Source organism: Octopus sinensis, linkage group LG15, assembly GCF_006345805.1.
Source record: "Octopus sinensis linkage group LG15, ASM634580v1, whole genome shotgun sequence".
In the NCBI taxonomy this organism is placed as follows: Eukaryota; Metazoa; Mollusca; class Cephalopoda; order Octopoda; family Octopodidae; genus Octopus; species Octopus sinensis.
The window spans coordinates 3,587,363-3,610,934 of NC_043011.1; the positions used below are offsets into that span (position 1 = coordinate 3,587,363).

General features: G+C 38.3%; 1 protein-coding gene across 1 annotated transcript; it reads right to left on the minus strand.

Annotated features, from left to right (window-relative positions):
• Positions 1 to 421: 421 nt before the first annotated feature.
• LOC115219930 lies at positions 422 to 841 on the minus strand. The gene has a single exon (XM_029790235.1). The coding sequence runs from the start codon at positions 839 to 841 to the stop codon at positions 422 to 424; it is 420 nt and encodes a 139-aa protein (XP_029646095.1).
• Positions 842 to 23,572: the final 22,731 nt, after the last annotated feature.

A 23,572-nucleotide genomic window follows, 5' to 3' on the forward strand; every position in this document is an offset into this window, starting at 1 on the left:
CAGACAAGATACCTTGCAGTATTTAGTTAAATTTCTTTTAATTCTGAATTGAAATGTTCACCAGGGTTTACCCTAAGTTTCATCTTTCTAATAGGAAACGACAAAATTATCATGAGGGCTCACAGAAGAGAGGAAAAATTACTAAGTCAGAGAAGTAATTGTCAGTAATAGTCATGGGGTATTTACAGTGACCTTTGAACTGCATTTTCATCTTGGGGAAGAGGTGGAAGTCCATGGGGTATAAATCTGGGGAATAGAGTGGGTGTGGAAGTGATATCATGTTGTTTTTGGAGAGAAACTCACAAGAGAGGAGAACTTGGTGACAGGGTGCATTGTCATTATGAAGGATCCAATTCTTCACCCTCCACAGATCCAGTCACTTCTGCCAAATGTCCTCCTTCAAAATGCTGCAGTAGAACTTTCAATTGATGGTCTGGCCTTGAAGGACGAATTCTCGATGCATAATACCACAGATGCCGAAAAAAACGATGAATGAGCTGCGGTTCTGTTGTGCCTTCTTTGGTTGGGGAGATGACAACTGCTGCTTCACCTCAGGGTCGTACCCGTGGACCCAACTCTCATCACCAGTGATGATCCTTGACATGAAGGGTGGGTCATCAGCGGCACACTGATGGAAATCTTGACAGACTTCAATGCGATGTTCTTTCTGCTCAGTGGTAAGCAGGTAGGGGGCAAACTTGGCAAAGATATGTCGGATATTCACCTTGTGCCCATGCCACTCAAAACATTCTGTACGATCCATTGCCTTGTTGTCATAAGCTTGCCAAAACATGCTCAATGTCTCTGTAGCAGACTTCCAAAGTTTAAGGTAAAACTTCATGTTCGCTCTTTGTTCCAGCTTCCTGTCCATGACAAAATCGCAGACTACAGCATACAAGTGAGCACAAAACGCAAATTTCACAACTCGTGAAGTAAATACAGTGGTGTCAGTCAGCACTTTGCCTCATGAAAGTCACTGTTAGCTCTCACTGTGCACATATCTGTGCTGCCATCTGTTGGCATGCTCCAGAACTTGTCCAGGAACTTTCTGATCCCACCTCGTATGCACTAATATTGGTTTCAAATTTTAGCACAAGGCCAGCAATTTGGGGGAGGAGGTAAGTCCATTGCACCAACCCTAGTTCTCAACTGGTGCTTATTTTACCAGCCCCAAAAGGAGGAAAGGCAAAGTTGACCTTGGCAGAATTTGAACTCAGAATGTAAAGACGGATGAAGAACTGCTAAGCATTTTACCTGTTGACGGTTCTGCCAGTTTGCTGTGTTAACATATACACTAATATGCAACCGTTAGATGGGACCTATAAGCATACAGTTGTGTATTTCAGGCAGCTTGTGGTTGTTTCCTATTTCCCAAAATATATGTCAATAATTTTTTTATACCGATTCAAATGTAGATTGTTACCAGGAATATCATTGTTTTAACCAGAGTTCTTATAGTTGGTTAATTTATAAGATATGGCCGGGGGTAGAGTTTCTGATTGAGTTTCCATCAAAATAAAAAGAGAATAATAATTTTCGCAGTCCTTCTTCATTGTGTTTTGTGAACTTCAAGTATTCGTTTCAATTGTATCATCATAGTTATTGTCGTCATCTTTGTCTTCATCAATGCTATCCTCACAACTGCCATCATCATCATCATCTTTCCTTTTGTCATCATCATCATTCTCAGCAGCAGCAGCAGCAACACTACACCAAAAAACACCACCGACCCTACCGTCAGTACCATGTTTGGAAATCTTTGTGTCCTGGATAGGAGTAATCAGACCAATGCTAAGAGCTTCTTTAGATATTGAAGAGATAATCAATCCTACTTCATACTAATCATTCTACTGAATGAAAATTTTAAATAAATATCTTTTGCTAAAGGCAAACAAACCAGTAGTAGTAGTAGTAGTAGTAGCACTAGCAGCAGCAGCCGCAATGATTTCTTGTTTTAACTGCAAGTGCAATGAAGACAACACAAACATTACAAGTAAATTTCATTAAACAAATATGAATATAAAATAGGCTATAATGTATTTATATCAACACAAATGATTTGACAAATATTTATTTTTTCTGATAGGGGGGTTGGTTAGCTGGGAAAGCACCACTATTCACCTGTCAAATCTGCTGTCATTCCCACGAGAACAAGTAGTTATTGATAAGCCCTCAACAATTTGTCCTTTGTCTTTAGACACTCTGTTACAGGTATCTTCTGCCACCCACTCAATTCAAGTTTCACTCAACAGGTGTTGCACAATACATGATTAGCAGAACAAATGTGTCTTGATCATATTTTCAATGCTCAAAAATCACAGCAACCTAGTATCTCATATCAAACTTCATAGATAGAATTCTTATGATCTACAGCATGTTGAATTGCTTTGTTTTAGAGTAAAAAATGGGCTACAGCAAATATTCTGCTCAATACCACAGATTTGCTTGTCAGTTGTTTGACCTTAACCAGTTGACCATGTCCCTTAGTGGCTGACGATATGTGCATCTCTGATCACAAGCAGAAGTAGTGGGGGAGCATCATAGCCATGTGTTGAGAGGGATTATTTGGGGTTTGGATAATTCACCTCTAGAAACATGGGAGTTTCTTTCAACCTTCTTAAACAACTCTTATTCAGGGACCTTTTGAGTGGGATGGGCTACTCATCCAAAAGAAAATTCTAACTGGGCTCCGCCTGCAAGGTCATTCCATTTATCTTGATATGAGATGATCATGTCATGCACATATGGTTGTGACACATGTGCTGCTCTCTCACTCAATAATAATAATAACAACAATAATAATAATAAAAATAATAATAATAATAATAACAACAACATCATCATCATCCTCATCATCGTTTAACATCCGCTTTCCATGCTGGCATGGGTTGGACGGTTCAACTGGGGTCTGGGAAGCCAAAAGGCAGTCTGATCTGGCAGTGTTTCTACAGCTGGATGCCCTTCCTAACGCCAACCACTCCGTGAGTGTAATGGGTGTTTTTATGTGCCACCGGCACAGGTGCCAGACGAGGCTGGCAAACAGCCACGATCGGATGGTGCTTTTTACGTGCCACCTGCACAATAATAATAATAATAATAATAAGAAGAAGAAGAAGAGAAGAAGAAGAAAAAAAAACACATTACTTAGCTGGTACCTTATCACCCCAAAACAAATGATGTCAACCTCAGTGGGATACAAGTGAACAGCACAAGGCATTTTCTTTGATGCTTTACTAATTCTGTCAAGCTATCATTCTCTAAGATACACACATAAGGCCAACTTCTAAAGGTGGGGTAGAGTGGGCTGTCGTAAAAATAATGACAATAATCTTATCCTTACAAACAAAATATATAGCACTAATAACATGTAACACATTGGAGACAATTACTATGAAAGAATGAAATTACTCTATCCCAAGATGCACTGGACTGGTATTGATTTTGTGGTAACAACACAACTGCAGGAATAAGACTACAAGTAATAATAACAGTTTTTATTCAGCTAGATATTGAACATTTACTTTTTTTTTTATACTGCATATAATAACACCATCAGTATGTTTAATTATTCTTAGATTTTAAAGGTCAGACCGATTAATTCCCTTTATTAATATTCTCATTCTCCTCTGGCATCAAATTCCACCACACATAATTATTTAATTGATTTGAATTTTCTTATAATTTTCTTCTCACTGCTAAATTTTTCCAATTTGGCAGATAATTTCTTTACTACTTTCATTCACAGATTTCAAGTGAATTTGTTGATTGTTCTCTGATGAATATCAAAGAACAATATTGCCTTTCGTTTTTTTTTTTTTTGTGTTTTTTTTTTTTTTTTTTTGAAAATTTTAAAAATATGTGACAGAGAGAAAGAGAAAGAGAAAAATTTTTTTGCAGAAGAGCAAAGTTCTTAGAGTGAATATAGCTATTATTGATGGAGACATGTTACTTGTATAAGATTAGTTTAGAATCTTTTAATTAAAATCTATACTACTAGAGGCGTAGGAGTGGCTGTGTGGTAAGTAGCTTGTTTACCAACCACATGGTTCCGGGTTCAGTCCCACTGCGTGGCACCTTGGGCAAGTGTCTTCTGCTATAGCCTCTGGCCGACCAAAGCCTTGTGAGTGGATTTGGTAGACGGAAACTGAAAGAAGCCCGTCGTATATATGTATATATATATATGCGTGTGTGTGTTTGTGTGTCTGTGTTTGTCCCCCTAGCATTGCTTGACAACCGATGCTGGTGTGTTTATGTCCCCCGTTACTTAGCGGTTCGGCAAAAGAGACCGATAGAATAAGTACTGGGCTTACAAAAGAATAAGTCCTGGGGTCGAGTTGCTCGATTAAAGGCGGTGCTCCAGCATGGCCACAGTCAAATGACTGAAACTAGTAAAAGAGTAAAAGAGAGAGTACAATAAGTAAACTTTAACAATCTCAAATTTGAAATTTCCTGCTCTTTACATTTTAAGTTCAAATCCCACAACAGTCAATTTTGCTTTCCATTCTTCCACGAACAGTAAAATAAAATGCCAGTCAAATATTTAAGCCAGTTTAACTGGATTACACTTCCCCTCCAATTTCTGGTCCTGTACCTATATTATAGACATTATTATTATTACCGATTTCAAATTTTGGCACAAAGCCATCAAGTCTGTGGGAGGTGTAAGTGGATTACATTGACCCCAGTGTTTAACTGGTACTTATTTTATCAACACCAAAAGGATGAGAGGCAAAGTCAACCCAAGTGGCATTTGAACCCAGAATGTAAAGACAGATGAATCACCACTAGGCATTTTGCCTGGCATGCTAACAATTCTGCCAGTTTGCTACCTTAGACATTATTATTATTAATTATCGGAATTATTAGTATGTCAGACAAAATACTTTGCAATATTTCATTACATTCTGAGTTCAGATCCCATCACTGTCAAACTTTACCTTTCGACCTTTCAGGATTAATTAAATGAAATACCAGTCAAGTAAATCGTATCCACTAGCCCCTTCTCCCAGATTTCAGGTTTTGTGCCTATATTAGAAAGATTTATAATTACCATTGTTCTTGTTTAGCATAGCACCTTTCCTGGGAGATATAGAGAGGTAACAAATGTCAGCTGTTCACAATCAGTGGACTAAAGTAACACTGCATTCAGATTTTGAGAACTTTGCTGAAGATTCTTGAAGTTCTAAGCAAAGCTATTTTTCTGTAGATGCTCTATTTTCACATTTATTTCTATCGTTTTTGTGAACTTGGTACTTATAATTCCCAAGGCCTCATCAGCAACAGACTCAATGCTCACCTTCTTAAAATCTTCTTTTATATCCCACTTCAAATTATATATGACCAGTTTCATCTTTTCTCTTTCTAATACTTTGTCATCACCAACGCTTGCAATATCTATTATTAAACAGGTTTTTTGAATCTTTATTCAAAGCCACTATATATCTGGCTTCTGATGTTCAATTTCATGACCCTATTGAATCATTATATCCCTTAGTATCTCTACCTTGTCATTCTCAATTGGCCACACAACATCTTTATTCTGTCCAGTCCATGCTTGCCACACACCGCCCCATAAAATATTCTTGCTACATTATCACATCGTCTTTGTGTTCATTTTGGGACAGCTTTTTGCTTTCATCCACAATATGCTAAACTGTATCATTTTTGTGACTAATCACTTCCTGCTGTGACACAGGACAACAAATGGCCAGAGGAGGGTTTATTTTTGTCCTTTTACATTCTTAGTTCAAATACTACTTTACTTTCCATTCTTTCAGGTTCTCTCAGACAGTACCAGTCAAATATTAGAAGTAATTTGGTCAATTGTTCTTTCTCCAAATGTTTGTATCCAAGCGAATGTTGGAAACAATGATTATTATGGTGGAAAGTAGTATGTAAGACATCTCATTCATGGAAAGCATTCATTTCAAATCTTTAATTATGCTGAGGGTAAAAATGTCTCATTAAAACAATAAGAGCAAAATAATACATTTTGTTGAACTCACTACTTCAATAAACCATGTGTGTGTGCAAGAGAGAGAGAGAGAGAGAGAGAGAGAGAGAAAGGAAAAGAGAGAGATAGAGAGACCGAGAGAGAGAGAGAGAAACCGAGAGAGAGAGAGAGAGGGTAAGCAACTGTAATTGGTATTCCACGACTTAGAGAAAACCTTCAAAAGATTCCTTCACTCTTTGGCCTGGAGGTCAAAGCAGAAGCTAAGAATAGATGAATGGTCTGTGAAAGTTTTACAAGCTATACAAAGAGTTGTTGTCATTAAAGTGAGAGTTAGCAAAGAGTACAGCAATGAATTTAGACTAAATCTAGGAGTTTACAAAGACTCAGTTCTCAATCCTCTCCCAGTCATCATATTCCTCCTGACTGAAAAAGAGGAGAGTAAGCAGAAAAACAGACAAGACACTACTCCTTTCAGTAAAATGGATCTACTCAATAAGAAGAAGAGGTGTGTAGATGGATACTAGTTACTTGGTGCAAACGATGTCCACACAAGATGTGCAGTGGAATCATAGGAAGATTAACCGAGAAAGATAAACCACTTCCACCTCAGGTGTCTTCAGAACCTCCTTCACATCTGCTGGCAGGACAAAGTCCCAGACACGGAAGTTCTGAAGCAGGCAGATCTCCCTAGCACCATCACGATCATGCGCAAGGCCCAGCTGAGATGGGCAGGCCACGTCTCCCGCATGTCCGACACGTGCATCCCAAAACAGCTCTTCTACGGTGAACTCAGCCAGGGCAAATGCAAAGTCGGAGGGCAGAAGAAGCGCTTCAAGGACAGTCTCAAAGTCTCTCTCAAAGACTTCTCCATCGGCACAGAGACTTGGGAGACACTTACTGCCGACTGCTCATCCTGGCGCATCGCAATCACCACAGGAGCAAAGACAGCCGAGGAGAGACGGATTCAGTCAGCAGAACAGAAACGGCAGATGCGGAAAGCCAGAGCCACCTGCACTAATAGCACAGCCCCTACCCACTTCTGCCCCACTTGTGGGAGGGGCTTTCTTGCCCGGATTGGCCTCACCAGCCACCTCCGGTCTCATAGCAGCAATTCCACCAAATGATGTCAATGGTCATCTTCGAACCCGAAGGACGAACATTATTATTACAACCGAGAAAGTAGACTTTGCATGTGGCAGATATGCAGGAATGATAAATACTAAAAACACAAAGGGAATAGACTTTCTTGCATGTTCAGGAAGATAACTTCAGGTTGTAGAAATGTTTTGTTACATTAGTAATCGAATTAGAAGAGATGGATGATCTGAAGGTATAGATGCTAAAATAAGAACTAACTGAAAAAATTTCAGAGAACAATTACTCTTGATGGTAAAAGCAGAAGGAATGGTAAATCGTATGATCAGGGCTGGATTAGGACCCATCGAAACCCTAAGCCCTTAAAAGATTTTGGTGTCCCCCATAAAAGATTATGTAATTCAAAATATAAACAATAACAAACCATAAAATAAAATTTTATTTTTCGAGATGAAACAAAACAGTAAGAGGGAAAATAATGTTTATTTTTGTCTACTTCCACTTAATTTATATTTGAAAAGTTTTCTCTTACTTTTTTGAATTGCAAAGTCTTTGATCAGATCCTCAAAATTAATCTTAAGTAACACATCTACATCTATCTTTAGTAGAGATAAAGGTATCCCGAATATTATTTTAGCAAGTTTAAAGTGATTTATTCTGTGCCATAAACCATTTACCATTACTGTGGTGCCCCCTCCTTCCCTTGATGCCCTAAGCACGTGCTTGTTTTACTTAATGGTTAATCCAGTGATGCTTGTGTACCAACAACAGACAGAATACATGTGAAAACTTGAAAGAAACTAAGCTAGCTTGTATTGTTTGCATTATCAGTAGGCATGTACAGCGAAGTGTGAATGTGTTAAGAGAAGAACTAGGCATAAGTGGAACTGGAGGTGGTGTGCAAAAGAGAAGACTGTGCTAGTATGGTCATGTGATTTATATGAATGAAAAAGCTGCATAAAGAGATGCTGATTTCTAAATGTTTATGAAACCAGTGGGAGAGGGAGACTCAGGAAGAAGCAGGACAAAGCAGTGAAGACTAACCTCAGAATGTGAAGTCTTGTGAAAATGATAAAGTTCTGAGATCATTGATGATTCACTGTGCTTGAGAAGATCCACGCATCACAGCAAGAGTGAGGTCCCATATGCATTATGCTTATATTTATATATACTGAGCCCTGACCCTGTACCCAGTCTGTCCCTCTCAAGCCTTCTTCACTTCTCATCTTCTTAACATCCATCCCTCTATCATGCTTCTAATAACAGTACTATTTAGCTCCTGTATTTATTTGCAAGCAAAACTACACTTACTTCATCCACTTCTGTGCTACCAGTAATCCCTCTTCCTTGGAACCATTTCCTTTTCACATCAACCCTTCATTCTTCATATCTATTTCTTTACTACCCACAAGGGGCTAAACTCAGAGGGGACAAACAAGGACAGACAAAGAGACTAAGTCGATTACATCGACCCCTGTGCGTAACTGGTACTTATTTAATCGACCCCGAAAGGATGAAAGGCAAAGTCGACCTCGTCGGAATTCGAACTCAGAACGTAACAGCAGACGAAATACTGCTAAGCATTTCGTCCGGTGTGCTAACGTTTCTGCCAGCTCGCCACCTCCATTCTTCATATCATCCCTTCCCACTATATTTTCTATTAATCACCCACTTTGTGCCACCAGTTATCACTCTCTTTCCCCTGAGCTACATCTTATGACTTCCCATTGCTCATTCATAACACCCTATCACATCAGCTCTCATTCTCAATACCTTCTCTTCTTGATGATTGATAGCCCACCATCACCTTTGTCTGCCACCCTCTATATCCAACCCTACACAATTCCGACCTTCACCCCTGTTACTATACATCACCACCCACTCACTGCATATCTTCTTCCTGTTTTCTGATCTATCTACAATTTTCTTATACTGCTCCTTTCTACCCACTTTGTACTGCTACCTACCACCTCCTCATTTCCTGAATCTCTAACATCTTCTTTCATCTACCCCAACCATACATACACTCTTCTTCACCATCCACTACACACACCTCTACCCCATTTCTAACCACCTATCACTCTTTTTTCACACTCTTATGAACTTTACCATCCATCCTACACAATCCTCTATCTGTATTCTCTCTTAAGCTCACCATTTTGTACCTTGAGTGTGTACTCAGGTACCTTTCCACTTGCATCGTTATTTCTCTTTCCAGTTACTCCTAGCCATCCTTATATAATGCAGGGTCACTCTGAATCTTCTCTTCCGAAAGACACCTGCTGCTCTACATTACTTCTTGCTCAACTACATCTCTAATCAGTCAAGGGAGCTTTTTTTTTATATGCAAATTACTCTGCAACTTCACTCATATTAGTGTCATGAAGATAAAGCACTCACTACACACTACAATGTGGTTAGTATCAGGATGGGCATTCAGTGATAGAAATCATGCCAAAACAGACATTGGCAATTTATGCAGTCTTGCAGCTCATTGGATCCTGTAGAACTGTCCAACTCACACAAGCACGAAAAGTAGACTTTAAATAACTATGATGAAGATGATGATGCCAGTGGCAGTATATATATATATATATATATATATATATATCGAAATACAAGAGTAGAAAAACAGCCAACAACTGATGAAGGGTCGTTCTTTATGTTGTTTGTCTTGTTTTCCCTTTGTGTCTTTTGTTGTTCAAAATAGTTCATATTCCATGTACTCATACTTCACATTTTTTGTTGTACATGTTTCATGATGTCCTGTGCCCACATTTACATATATATATATATACTAGCAGTATCACCCGGCGTTGCTCGGGTTTGTAAGGGAAATAACTATATAAGCATTTTAGAGAGTTACTTCCCTTATAGATGCCAATTCGGGCTTTCTTAGCCATTTCTGTTTTGGTGTCTTCAAGCCATGAAGTCGTTGTTCTAATAGAACGCTGGTCTCCTTGACAACGCTTTACGACGTTGATTTCCTTACACTCCCTTCCCCACAGCTTCACGAGGGAGGGAAGAAGGGGAAGAAGCAAACAGGTGCAGGTGTGACCATGGACGCCAACTCCGCCGCCATCGACACACGAAAAATTATGCATTAAAATGGAATAAAAAATGATGTTAAATTATTTTTAAAATCGTAGACTCATCGTAGACGCACGCTAATATTCAGACAGGCTCGATATGAATCACGACTATAAGATACCCGAATTTAGTTAAACTGCACCGCAAAATGTGGGAGTAGTTAGGAATCTAAATCGAAGGGGACAGACACTCACACAACTACAGTTTTATATATATATATGTACCGATGTAAGTATGTACATACACGTATGTATATATGCATATATATATATGTATATAGATATATATATATTAATGGGGAAGGTCGATTTATGGGATTGCTGTGACTTTCCCATCCATAAAGAGTTTAGCTTTATGACATATCATTAGACCCCAAAACCTGCTGGCTCACAGGTTTTGGGGTCTGACGATATGCTATTAAGCTAAACCCATTATGGATGGGAAACCCATGGCAATCTCATAAACCTGCCTTCCCCATTAATATATAATCTGCTCTACATCTTAGAGTGTGCTTCTTCTCAGGATTTATGTTTTATACAAACGATATATATATATTAGAAATATTGAATTTCTAAATGTCTCAGAGAGACATAAGCGGTGGTGGAGCGATATAGTGGTCATATACTGTCAACTCAATGTGACAGTCCCATAAGGGAATTACACCACCACCATTTAGCCCTAGGAAACATCAATGTCTCCTGTCGGCTTTGACACATTTTCTCTGCCCTTATATTTGCAAAGGGGAGGCAATCACCCCCGCAAGCCGGGACAAGGCACCTGAAGACATATGTTTCTGAGTGTATTGCTCATCGTCAGTTCAGGGTAGCCTGCCTCGCTCGCTGAGATGACTGCAACCTCTCTGTAAATATATCATATTATCAGTAAAATTTATTTACTGATCACCGAAATTAGAAATATAAGAAGACAGAATATAAGAACAAATATAAGGCAAATATAAGGACACAAAAAATAAGGTAAATATAAGGACACAGAAAATGTGTCAAAGCCGACAGGAGACGTTGATGTTTCCTAGGGCTATATAGCGGTGGTGTAATTCCCTTACGGGACTGTCACATTGAGTTGACTGTATACGACCACTATATATATATATATATATATATATATACATACATACATACACTAGTTTCAAGAATTTGTCAGTAAACATTATCTGTCCATGAACGCACAGACTTACTAATGAATACACCAAGGTCAACTTTGCTTTTCATCCTTTCAGATCGATAAATTAAGTACCAATTGCATACTGGGGTCGATCTAATCGACTGGTCCCCTCTCCCAAAAATTTCGGGCCTTGTGCCTAGAGTAGAAAATATATATATATATAAATTTAAGTGTATTTTGTATTCTTTGTGAGTGTGTGTGTGTGTATACACACATACACTTTCAGCTTCCTTTCATGTGTGTGTGTGTAAATAGTGCAATATATAGATTCATAAAATCCTATCGTAACTGAAATTATTACATGCTTATGGTTGTGAAAAGGCTGGCATCCTACGGATATCAAGAGGTTAAATAAATATATTCACCTCTTATATCTCCTGACTTATGATCTCTCTCTCACTCTCTCTCTCTCTGTATATATGTATATATATACATTCCAATGTACATTATCAATCATAAGTCTATAGTACACAGAAGATATCTATTTTATTTTTTAGTTTTTCTAAAACAATATTTTTGTTGAAATTAAACAATTTGTTGTATTCAAGCTTTTTAAAAATCGATGTAATTCCTCTATCCATAGACAAAATATAGTAATAAATTCTAGCATGATTATCTTGAACATTCTTTAAATCCTTCACATACCATTAGCAAGCTTTTCTGACTGTAAGAACTCCAAATTGCTCGTATTCTTCCTGAATTGCTGTAATTAAAGATAACTTGGTTTAAAAAATTTCTTGAAATTCAGCTCTGATTTAATGATCGATCATAAATATTTAGTAGGTTCATGTCTGGAGTCTGTCCATGTGAATGAAATTATCAATTTCATGATTTTGAAGAAATTATTTCTCTTACTCAGCAGAATGAACAGGAGTATTATCCTGTTGTTATATGGCCTGTCTGGAAGGTTTGTGGAGGCGCAATGGCCCAGTGGTTAGGGCAGCGGACTCGCAGTCATAGGATCGCGGTTTCGATTCCCAGACCAGGCGTTGTGAGTGTTTATTGAGCGAAAACACCTAAATCTCCACGAGGCTCCAGCAGGGGATGGTGGTGATCCCTGCTGTACTCTTTCACCACAACTTTCTCTCACCCTTACTTCCTGTTTCTGTTGCACCTGTATTTCAAAGGGCTGGCCTTGTCTCTCTCTGTGTCATGCTGAATATCCCCGAGAACTACGTTAAGGGTACACATGTCTGTGGAGTGCTCAGCCACATACACGTAAATTTCACGAGCAGGCTGTTCCGTTGATTCGGATCAACCGAAACCCTCGTCGTCATAACCGACGGAGTGCTTCCATTAGTCTGGAAGGTTTGAATTGGTGAATAAAAGGAAGAGGCTACTCTTGTAAAATATCTTTTTTTTTTGTATATAATGTATATACACTTTCATCCCCAGGGTCAGTAAACCAATACTTTTACTGATGAATTACCTCTATACCATTTTAGCAACAGCCCTGACTCTTATCAGTCAGAGGCAATCATCTCTACACAGTTTCTTTGATTTTCTCAGACATACTTAAAGTTCACTAGGACGCTTGATCTATTTCAGAAAATGGTATTTGGAAGAAACGGCGACGAGCTGGCAGAAACGTTAACACGCCGGGTGAAATGCTTAGTGGTATTTTGTCTGTCTTTACATTCTGAGTTCAAATTCTGCCGAGGTAGACTTTACCTTTCATTCTTTCAGGGTCGATTAAATACGTACCAATTACGTACTGGGGTCGATATAATCGACTTAATCCGTTTGTCTGTCCTTGTTTTTCCTCTCTGTGTTTAGCCCCTTGTGGGTAGTAAAGAAATAGGTATTTGGAAGAAACTGAGGTCCTTTCAGTATGTTGTTCTTTGTCAACAATTCTAAAAGACCAAAGTTTTCAAGCACAAGCTTTAAGACAATTCCTAAATCATTTTAGAGATCTTCTGATTGTGTTTCTGGAGGGAAATATTTTGCTATTAAGAAGTTATATTGTTCTGCTTTTGTACTCGGGGCTAATTTATCTCTATTTTCCTGGCAGCTTATCTTTTAATATGTCTATTAGAGATATGAAGAAAGCACTTTCTTCATAATGTGAACAAATCCTTTATAAGTTTATAAAGTTTGCTTTTTTAGTGACAGTTATTAAATGAACACTAACTCTGATTCCTTAGAGCCTACAAGAATAGTTTGCTTGTCATTCAACTGTGGTCTCTTGCTCATGAGAATTTTGGCCAAATCTTGACATAAGCATTACCTTCACTCTGGTATATTATGGGAAGATATAGCTAAGTTGCCTAGATAAGTTCTATAGCAATCTCACATCTCTTGAAGTGGAAGCTCCATGTCAGAATGTATTATTATTGCATGGCTTTTTGTAAACCCACCCACCCATCCAGAATGTGGTGATTGTCTCAACTCTTCTTCCATATTTTAATGACTTACTTTCTGTCTCTTTTCTCCTCTGTAGAAGCTACAATTACTCACTACTCCCTAACTTTCCACACACATTAATCTTATTTTAGTTCAGCTTCAACAGTTCACCCCTATGCCTGATTTTAACTTCTATGTACAAAGACCTTACAAATCCTTCAATTAATGTATATATTTCTTTACTACCCACAAGGGGCTAAACACAGAGGGGACAAACAAGGACAGACAAATGGATTAAGTCGTTCACATCGACCCCAGTGCATAACTGGTACTTAATTTATCGACCCCCCCCCCCCCCGAAAGGATGAAAGGCAAAGTCGACCTCGGCAGAATTTGAACTCAGAACGTAACGGCAGACGAAATACGGTGACACATTTCGCCCGGCGTGCTAACGTTTCTGCCAGCTCGCTGCCTTAAGGTATAACAAGCTTGTTTTTTGTTTGTCTTTTTCCGCAATCACAAAGACACTCTTCTGGCACACATCAGGGTAACAGTTTTGTAGCCCAGTCGCTTTAAGCAGGATCATTATTGTGTCTCCAAGTATGATTGGTAAGAGAAAAAATAACATTTGTCACTTACATTATTTGTTGTCTGCTGGAAGATAGTAGAGGTTTGCTCACCTTCTGGTAAAATATATGTACAGAGTGCAGGCTGCACCTACAACTAGCTGGTGGAAGATCTGCCTGGGGTTAATCTTGTAGTAACATTGAACAGCTATATTGATGTGGCAAGTAACTTTACTTGTTACTATAGTTACCACTCTCTTCTCTTATTGAGATTTTACAACTAGTTACTTTGCTCATGTGTGTGCATGTGTATTTATGTATGTGTGTCTTTGTATCTGTGTTTGTCCCCCCCCCACCACCACCATTGCTTGACAACCAATGTTGGTGTGTTTCATCTCTGTAACTTAGCAGTTCAGCAAAAGAGACGGAAATAATTAGTACTAGGCTTACAAAGAATAAGTCCTGGTGATGATTTATTCAACTATAACTATTCAAGGCAGTGCTTCAGCATGGCTGCAATCAAATAAATGAGACAAGTAAAAGAATAAAACAAGATATTTATATATATATATATGTGTGTGTGTGTGTGTGTGTGTGTGTAAAAAAATACAAACTGGGACAAGAACGCAAAACATTTAGAAGACAATACAAAAAACACGGACGGGACATTCGAAACCTTCAATCTTCAGTCAAGAACCAGATCATCCTCGCAATTTCGGCTGATTAATCTTCAGATTGCTCCAACCTGGCCAGCCCCAAAGGAAAATCTAAGCCAAGCGCATTAGATTCCTTGGAAGAAAGCCTCAAATGTATGGTTAGATACCTATATTTGTTTATTTTTTATGCATGCCTATATATATTTCCATGTATACAAATAGGGAAATATTTGGACATAGTTTTTCAGTTACCAATAACACCTATTGTTATTTTGGAGCAATTTGACCTCTGAACTAGAACTAGCATGTTCCTAAAATTTAATCTCTCTGTCAGTATTAATTAAGTCCTGTTATTGAAACCAGTATAAAGTTCATCCCTAATAATTTAATTTTCTTCAAATAATTTCATTTAACTCTATTGTCAATGCAAACGTGAGTAAAATAAAGGATTGTACCAAGTCTTTCATGCATACACACATCTTAAGAATAACTTTCTGTTACAAACTTCCATCCTAAAGTTCACAGGCACTTATCAGTAATTTCAGTCATCAATCCTAAGATAAACGCACTTTTCTATACACAGTAAGCAATTTGCTCTGCCCCACAGTTGGGATCAACTCAGAATTTAATTCTAAGTAGACTGTCAATTTTGGATAGAATCTACCCATTTATATCAGATAATATTTGCATTATGTAAAGTATATTTTTAATATAATTTACACCCCTTAGAGTGTGTGTGTGTGTGTGTATGTGCTCATGCATGTGTGTGCGTGTATCTGTTCCAGCTTTTGTGTATTATTATTTCGGATCCTGCTTTCTCATTGTAAAGTGGTAACACATCTGGTGGAAGATGTGGCTGCTAGCATCAATTTCAAAAACAAGTAGAAGCAGTTTCCTTTATTTGATTGGAAGCTTAGCTGTTACAAATCGTAACTGCATCAAGAAAGGCCATTTCTCTAATTGTAGAAGGAATGTGTGGATGGGGTAGACCCAGGAAGATGCGGGACAAATTGATGAGAAAGGATCTTCAGAATTTTAGCTTCACAGAGGATAAGACAAGGTACTGAGACTTTTGGTGGTTTGCTGCGCTTGAAAAGACATGTCAAGCTGAGCAAAACCATGGCCATCCATGAATACAAGCATGTCCTCTACATCTGTCTCTCAGCCAAGTGGTCCTAGTCTTGTGGACTCATGGGTGCAGGTGTCAGTGCTAGTGTCACATAAAAGCACCTATGCCAGTGCCACATGGGAGCAATTGTGCTGGTGTCACATAAAAGTGCCTATGCAGGAGTCATGTAAAAGCATCCAGGTTGGTGCCACGTTAAAAGCACCCAGCACACTCTGTAAAGTGGTTGGGCATTAGGAAGGGCATCCAGCTGTAGAAACGATGCCAAACAGATCAATGGAGCCTGGGAGCTTTCCAGTTGGCCAGCTCCTGTCTAATCATCCAATCCATGCCAGCATGGAAAACAGACATTAGACGATGATGATGTTACTGTCATGCCCCATCACTTGTGTACAACATGTGTGTATCATATATGTATGCACTGGTGGTCAAAAGTCTGAAAACACTGATAAAAATAAGGTTTTATACTGCAATTGATAATGTAGATGACAAATAAAGATGGTATTTTATGATAAAATTCACAGATAACATTCAAATATCAATGTTATACTACTTACACTAAAGATTCCCACCAAACTTAGAAGCTGAGTTGTGTTTGATAGCCAGGTATTGAATTTGGTTGTCAGAGGCTGTTTGAGAAGCATTTCTTTGTTGTAGGTGCTTATCCCTGCTATATCTTCTCGGCTTATCGAAGGAGAGGGGCTTTCTCCGTTCAGGTTGCGGATCCGTGGAATAAGCTGCCAGACGAGATAATGAAGATGCTGACGACTGCTCGGTTCAAAGTCTCTCTTGACCAGAAATGGCCTGAACTCATTGCATGAACACCCTCCCTGTACGTAACTCCATGTCCCCCTACATGGCCTTGCTTTTTGCTTTTTGAGCCAAAAAATTAACTTAACTTAACTAATTAGGACGATTACCAACCACAGCTGTGAGATGGAGGTTTATTAAATGTTCCCATACCTTGTCACCACCATCAAGGACAACCTCTTTCTAGATTTTGATATTAACAGGCATTTTGAAAGAACATATTCCACAATAGCCAGATCGGTAACACAAGCCTGGAAAGCACTGCGCTAATGTTGCACACTAAGGTTGCATTCTGCAATGCTTGTGTCTTCACTGCACTGCTTTATGGCAGTGAGAGCTGGTGCTTCTACTCAAGGCAAGAGCAGAATCTCAACTCTTTCCACCGTCACAGCCTGAGATATCCTGGCCATCAAGTGGACTTAATTATCAACAATGAGATCCTGGCTCTTGCTCAGGCACCCTTTCTCTTCTTCCAAAGACAAGAACGATGCCTCTTCTATCTGGGCTGTTTACATTGCATGACAGATAGGAGGATCCTAAGACACATGCCATATGGAGAGAACAGGCCTCCAGCAGAGGTGACTCCATTTTCGTTTCAAGGAAGTCTGCAAGAGAGACATGAAGTCTCTTTACATAAACACTGAAAGATGGGAAGACAGGAACTTGACAATACAAGCATTGAAAAGATGAATGAAGTGGCAGATTGTATATTTGGATTCAGGTGTCGCAGCCAGGACTGTCACTCGCATGAGCATCTCTGTAGTTCACAGCAGACTATTTGCTGCCAAGAACACCAAAGCAGGACTTTCTTGTAAGATTAAACATATTCCTATCTCTCTCCCTCCCCCACTCTCTCTCCTTCTCCCTCTTCCCCTCTCTCTCTCTCTTTCTCTCTCTCTCGCTTTCTCTCTCGCTTTCTCTCTCTCTCTCTCTCTCTATATATATATATATATATATATCATTGTTTAGCATCTGCCTTACATATATATTTGTGTGTGTGTGTAAAATGGATGAAAATACACAGTAGAATTAAAAGAACTGTGATCTTATTTTAGAAAAATTAAAAGATAAAGTACAAATGTAATATTTAATTTAGATATATCAAATATTCTTAACCTACATTTTAACTGGTTTCATCTATTCAAAGGAACTTATCAAAGGAAAATGCTGTTGTAACTACAGTATTTGAAGTATATAGTGTTGAAATTGTTGCAGCTAGACAGAGAACTAGGGTGTCAGGTGAGAAGACAAAAAATGTTCACTAAAAAATTTGAGGGAAAGTATATGATTTTTAAACAGTATGTGTATATCTTTATGCCCATGTTTGTCTCCCCAGCATCGCCTGACAATCAATGCTGGTGTGTTTACGTCCCTGTAACTTAGTTCAGCAAAAGAGACAGACAGAATAAGTTCTAGGCTTACAAATGTTAGTCCTGGGGTTGATTTCTTCAACTACAAAAATATCTTTTAACCCTTTCGTTACTGTATTTATTTTGAGATGCTCTGTATTTCTTTCGATTACTTTAAATATAACAAAGAATTTAGTAAAATAACTTGGTTATCATTCAGCTAGTGTTAGGAACATAAATTGTGACTAAGGTTTGGCGGAAGATTTTAATTCAAAACTTATGAAAATAAGACATTTATACTCAGAGCCAGAGGCGGTTTCAGCCAGATTGGTATCAAAAGGGTTAAATATAACAAAGAATTTAGTAAAATAACTTAGTTATCATTCAGCTAGTGTTAGGAACATAAATTGTGACTAAGGTTTGGTGGAAGATTTTAATTCAAAACTTATGAAAACAAGACATTTGTACTACAGAGCCAGAGGCGGTTTCAGCCAGGTTAGTATCAAAAGGGTTAAATATAACAAAGAATTTAGTAAAATAACTTAGTTATCATTCAGCTAGTGTTAGGAACATAAATTGTGACTAAGTTTTGGTGGAAGATTTTAATTCAAAACTTATGAAAACAAGACATTTGTACTACAGAGCCAGAGGCAGTTTCAGCCAGGTTAGTATCAAAAGGGTTAAATATAACAAAGAATTTAGTAAAATAACTTAGTTATCATTCAGCTAGTGTTAGGAACATAAATTGTGACTAAGTTTTGGTGGAAGATTTTAATTCAAAACTTATGAAAACAAGACATTTGTACTACAGAGCCAGAGGCAGTTTCAGCCAGGTTAGTATCAAAAGGGTTAAATATAACAAAGAATTTAGTAAAATAACTTAGTTATCATTCAGCTAGTGTTAGGAACATAAATTGTGACTAAGTTTTGGTGGAAGATTTTAATTCAAAACTTATGAAAATAAGACATTTGTACTCAGAGCCAAAGCTGGTTTCAGTCGGGTTGGTAACAAAAGGGCTAAGGTGGTGCTTCAATATGGTGGCAGCCAAATGACAGAAACAAGTAAAAGAAAAGTAAAAGAATAAAATATCTGAAAATGTTGAGACATTTTAGGCTACAAATATTTTGATCATTCCATGCATTCTCTCCAGCATCCAGATAAGGGATGATCTGTGCCGTTACCCATTTTAGCAGTATCATAAGCTTTAAGTCAAGTTTCATACATTTTGCAGAGTGCAGTATGTGTCATCCTGTTGGAATGTGATGCGGTATTGGGCGATATAAGGTGGCGAGCTGGCAGAAGCGTTAGCATGCCGGGCGAAATGCTTAGCGGTATTTCGTCTGCGTTACGTTGTGAGTTCGAATTCCGCCGAGGTCGACTTTGCCTTTCATCCTTTCAGGGTCAATAAATTAAGTACCAGTTACGCACTGGGGTCGATGTAATCGACTTAATACCTATGTCTGTCCTTGTTTGTCCCCTCTGTGTTTAGCCCCTTGTGGGTAATAAAGAAATAGGTATTGGGCGATCATATGAGCAGACAGTTTCTTATTCAAAATATCCAGGTGGGGTTTAGAATGCATCATTTTTACCTTGAGGCATTCTCTAATATCCAGCTGCCCCTTTTGCTGGAATTACATCAATTCATAATGAACAGGCATTGCTTGAATCTTGCAAATGAGTCCCTGATTTTGTATGTGGAGTTTGATAGACAATAATGCGAAGGAGTATTAGATGTAAACTGCTTAACAGATGTTTTATTGCTAAATGTGATCAGTCAGTCCTTTGTAATTCAATTTTTATGTGAAATGGCATAAAATTCTTGATATAATAGTGTTTTTTTCATTCAATATCATGCAACTAGATGGCAGTCTTCCAGTGATCAATGACCTTCTGTCATATTGCTGCATTTTGCTTCACTGGCAAATGGACTGATGAAATACTGCTAGATGAGAAAGGGGATAGAAAAGAAGGGCAATGAATCATTTCATTGGTTTGCAAACTAATGACACAATATCAGCCTGATCTGTCAAATGAATTGCATCTACCTACCAGACGAAGTTGTAACCAACCTTTCTGGACAGCACTATCAAGTGGAGGTGCAATAGCCCAATGACTAGGGCAGTGGACTTGCAGTCGGAGGATCACGGTTTCGATTCCCAGACCGGGCGTTGTGTGTGTTTATTGAGCGAAAACACCTAAAGCTCCACGAGGCGGAGGCAGGGGGTGGTGGCGACCCCTGTTGTACTCTTTCGCTCCAACTTTCTCTCACCCTTTCTTCCTGTTTCTTGTCCCCGACTTCCTATGCAATCCCTGCGCCTGGATGCTCTCGGTGTCGGGGGTTGACCTGCTTTCTCTTCTGCAGGTCTTACGAATAGCAAAGGACCACGTTTCGGACTTCTAGGAAGAAGACCACTTCGCTCAACAAACAAACAAACAAACAAACAGCACTATCAGAAATTGTAGCAGAACATGTGTCCATGGCTATGTAAAATAAAACTTTTGGTCCTTTTTCTTATTCAGATGACAATTCTATAGATTTATAGGAAACAAGTTGTTTTCAATGTTAGATACAAGATATAATTCTAAAATAACATTTCATCAGTCCTCTATTATTAATACTCAGTATAAATTAATTAACTTTGTTATTTGCAAATATTTTACAAGATAATTAGGTTTTATCTTTATATCAAAATATATTTGGAAAAATAGTAAATGTCATCTCTATATACTAACTCTTGACTAGAAAATTACGCTTATATGTGTGTGTTTGAATGTCTGAAACATACATATATATATCAACTGCTATCTCTCTCTCTATATATATATAATATATATATATATTTATATATATATATATAATAAATATATATATATATATAGAGAGAGAGAGAGAGAGTGATTCATACACACACACACATTTATATATATATATATATCTATATATATATATATATATATAGAGTGTGATGAATAAATTGTCATCAAAATTATGCAAAAATGAAAATAAAACTGACGTCTCATTTTAAAATATATATTTACCAAAATTTCATTAAAATATCCTGAAATACTAGATAGCAAATTTATTCAATAAAATCACCACAACCACCAAACAACTTTGGAATAATCTGCAACTCTTCTGGACAATCTCCTTGTTTAAGTTTGTGAATGCTGCCATAATCCTTGCCTTCAGTTCATCTTTGGTGTTACAAGGAGTTTTGTTGGTCTCTTGCTCAACTGTGCCTCACACATAATAATCCATGGGTTTGCAGTCTGGGGAGTTAGGTAGTCAGATGCCGTTACAGAAATTGTCTGACAACCATCACTGGGTTCTCCTGCTTATGTAGCATGGTGCAGAGTCTTGTTGCCAGGCGTAAGGTCTTCCAGCAGCCAACCTCTTGATCCAGGGAAGCACTACCTCCTCTAGACACGTGATGTTGACCTCTCTGTTGATTCTGAGATGGTGTAGGAAGATGAATGGAGGTATAAAGTCATCATCACTAGTGATCACTCCAAACACCATGATGTTGACTGGATGTTTGATTTTTATCACTCTCAATACATGTTCATATTGGTACATGTTTGTATTGAAACTTCCAACGCTTTGTAATGGAGCTTCTGGAATGAATGCCAAGCAGTACAGCATGTTGTTTCCAAATTTCTGGGTGAGTGAATTGCATCATGGTGCTGTTTTTCTCACAGGCAGTGCCCAACTGGCCTTACTATACTGTGTAGTCGACAAAATCAAAAACCAAACAATATGCATGTGTGAAATTAGAAATATAAAATGGTGACAATTTATCCATCGCACCCTGTATATATATATATATATATATATATATATATATATAAACGAAGCATGACCTTCGAACATTGGACCTCACAGAGGCAATAATGGGAGATCGAGACCTTTGAAGATATGCTGTGATTAAGAAGACCCAGCAACTAAAGTGAAATTGCAGACATGGCTGATGCCATTATTGCATTTCTGGCCCATTTAAGAATACCCTTGATGCATCGGGCAATATGATATGCTTGGGGAGACCTGTTGAGTCAAGTAAAACCAAAATCGTAGCTGTGGCCAGTGCTCCCTGACTGTGGCCAGTGGCACATAAAATGCACCATCCGATAGTGGTCAATGCCAGTGCCTGATAAAGGACCTGAAATACCTGGTAGCAGGGCATGCAAGAAATAGCAGCCAAATCTCTCCTTTTGGGGGAAAAGGAGTTGTTATAGGCATGATCTCAATATTACATTCATTGAAAACATGCGAAATAACATGGAAAAAAAAGAAAAACCTGCGAAACAAAACTATATTGCTGGGAAACTCAGACTTCCCTGGTGACCCAATGGGTCGTAGGTAGTCTGGTAATAAATAAAAGCAAGATTTCTTTTTACGGTTTTTCTCAAATGTGAATGACATAATATGTAATAGCTCTTAATATATTAGATTTTAAAATCCATTGACTACAAAACCAACCACAGGACTCAAATCATGTATCAGCTAGAATACATATGGTCGTGATACTATTACACTGAAGTAACTCTCTGACTTCCAACCCCTGAAATCACAGACTGCAATCTTGCAAACAAGAAAAGGCATTGTTTTACATTTAAAAGATAATTTTAGATGCATTGGCATATATTACAGAGAAATGCATGCATACATATGCACACGCACAACATCATCATCATCATCATCATTTAACGTCTGTTTTCCGTGCTGGCATGAGTTGGATGGTTTGACAGGTGCTGGCTAGGCAGAAGGCTGCATTAGGCTTCACTGTTTGTTTTGGTGGGGTTTTTACAGCTGGATCCCCTTTCTAACACCAACCACTTTACAGTGTGGACTGGATGCACCAGCATTAGTGGGGTCACCAAGTAACTTGTAAGATAAAGATCCTTTGAAAGGGGGATGGGGAGGAGGCATTGAAGGAGTTAGTCTTGTGTCAGCTGATGAGAGGTTAGAGCGTGGCAGAGAGAAAGAAACAAGTGTCTTGCTGTTGAGGAGACAAGTGGTTATCCAGTCAGAGGGAGAGAGCAAGAGAAAGATGGAGAGAGTGAGTGAGTGATCAAGAATGTGGGAGAGAAAGCGAGTGAGAGTGCAAGGGAGAGCAGAAGTGAGATGGTTGTGAAGTGCTAGGGCATGCACTTACAGTACAGTGATCAGAATATAGATGGGATGGTAGAGTATTGCCCAGGGAGTAGGGACTTCACATGAATCAAAGAAGAGTGTCGGAGAGGGGAAAGCACTGACTGGTGACATGTGGGTAAATATACATATAATTTTGTATACATACACACACACACACACATACACACACACATATATATATATATGTATGTATATATATATAATGTATGTATAGAACGTATACAAGGAGTTTTCAACTGAAATTTTGTG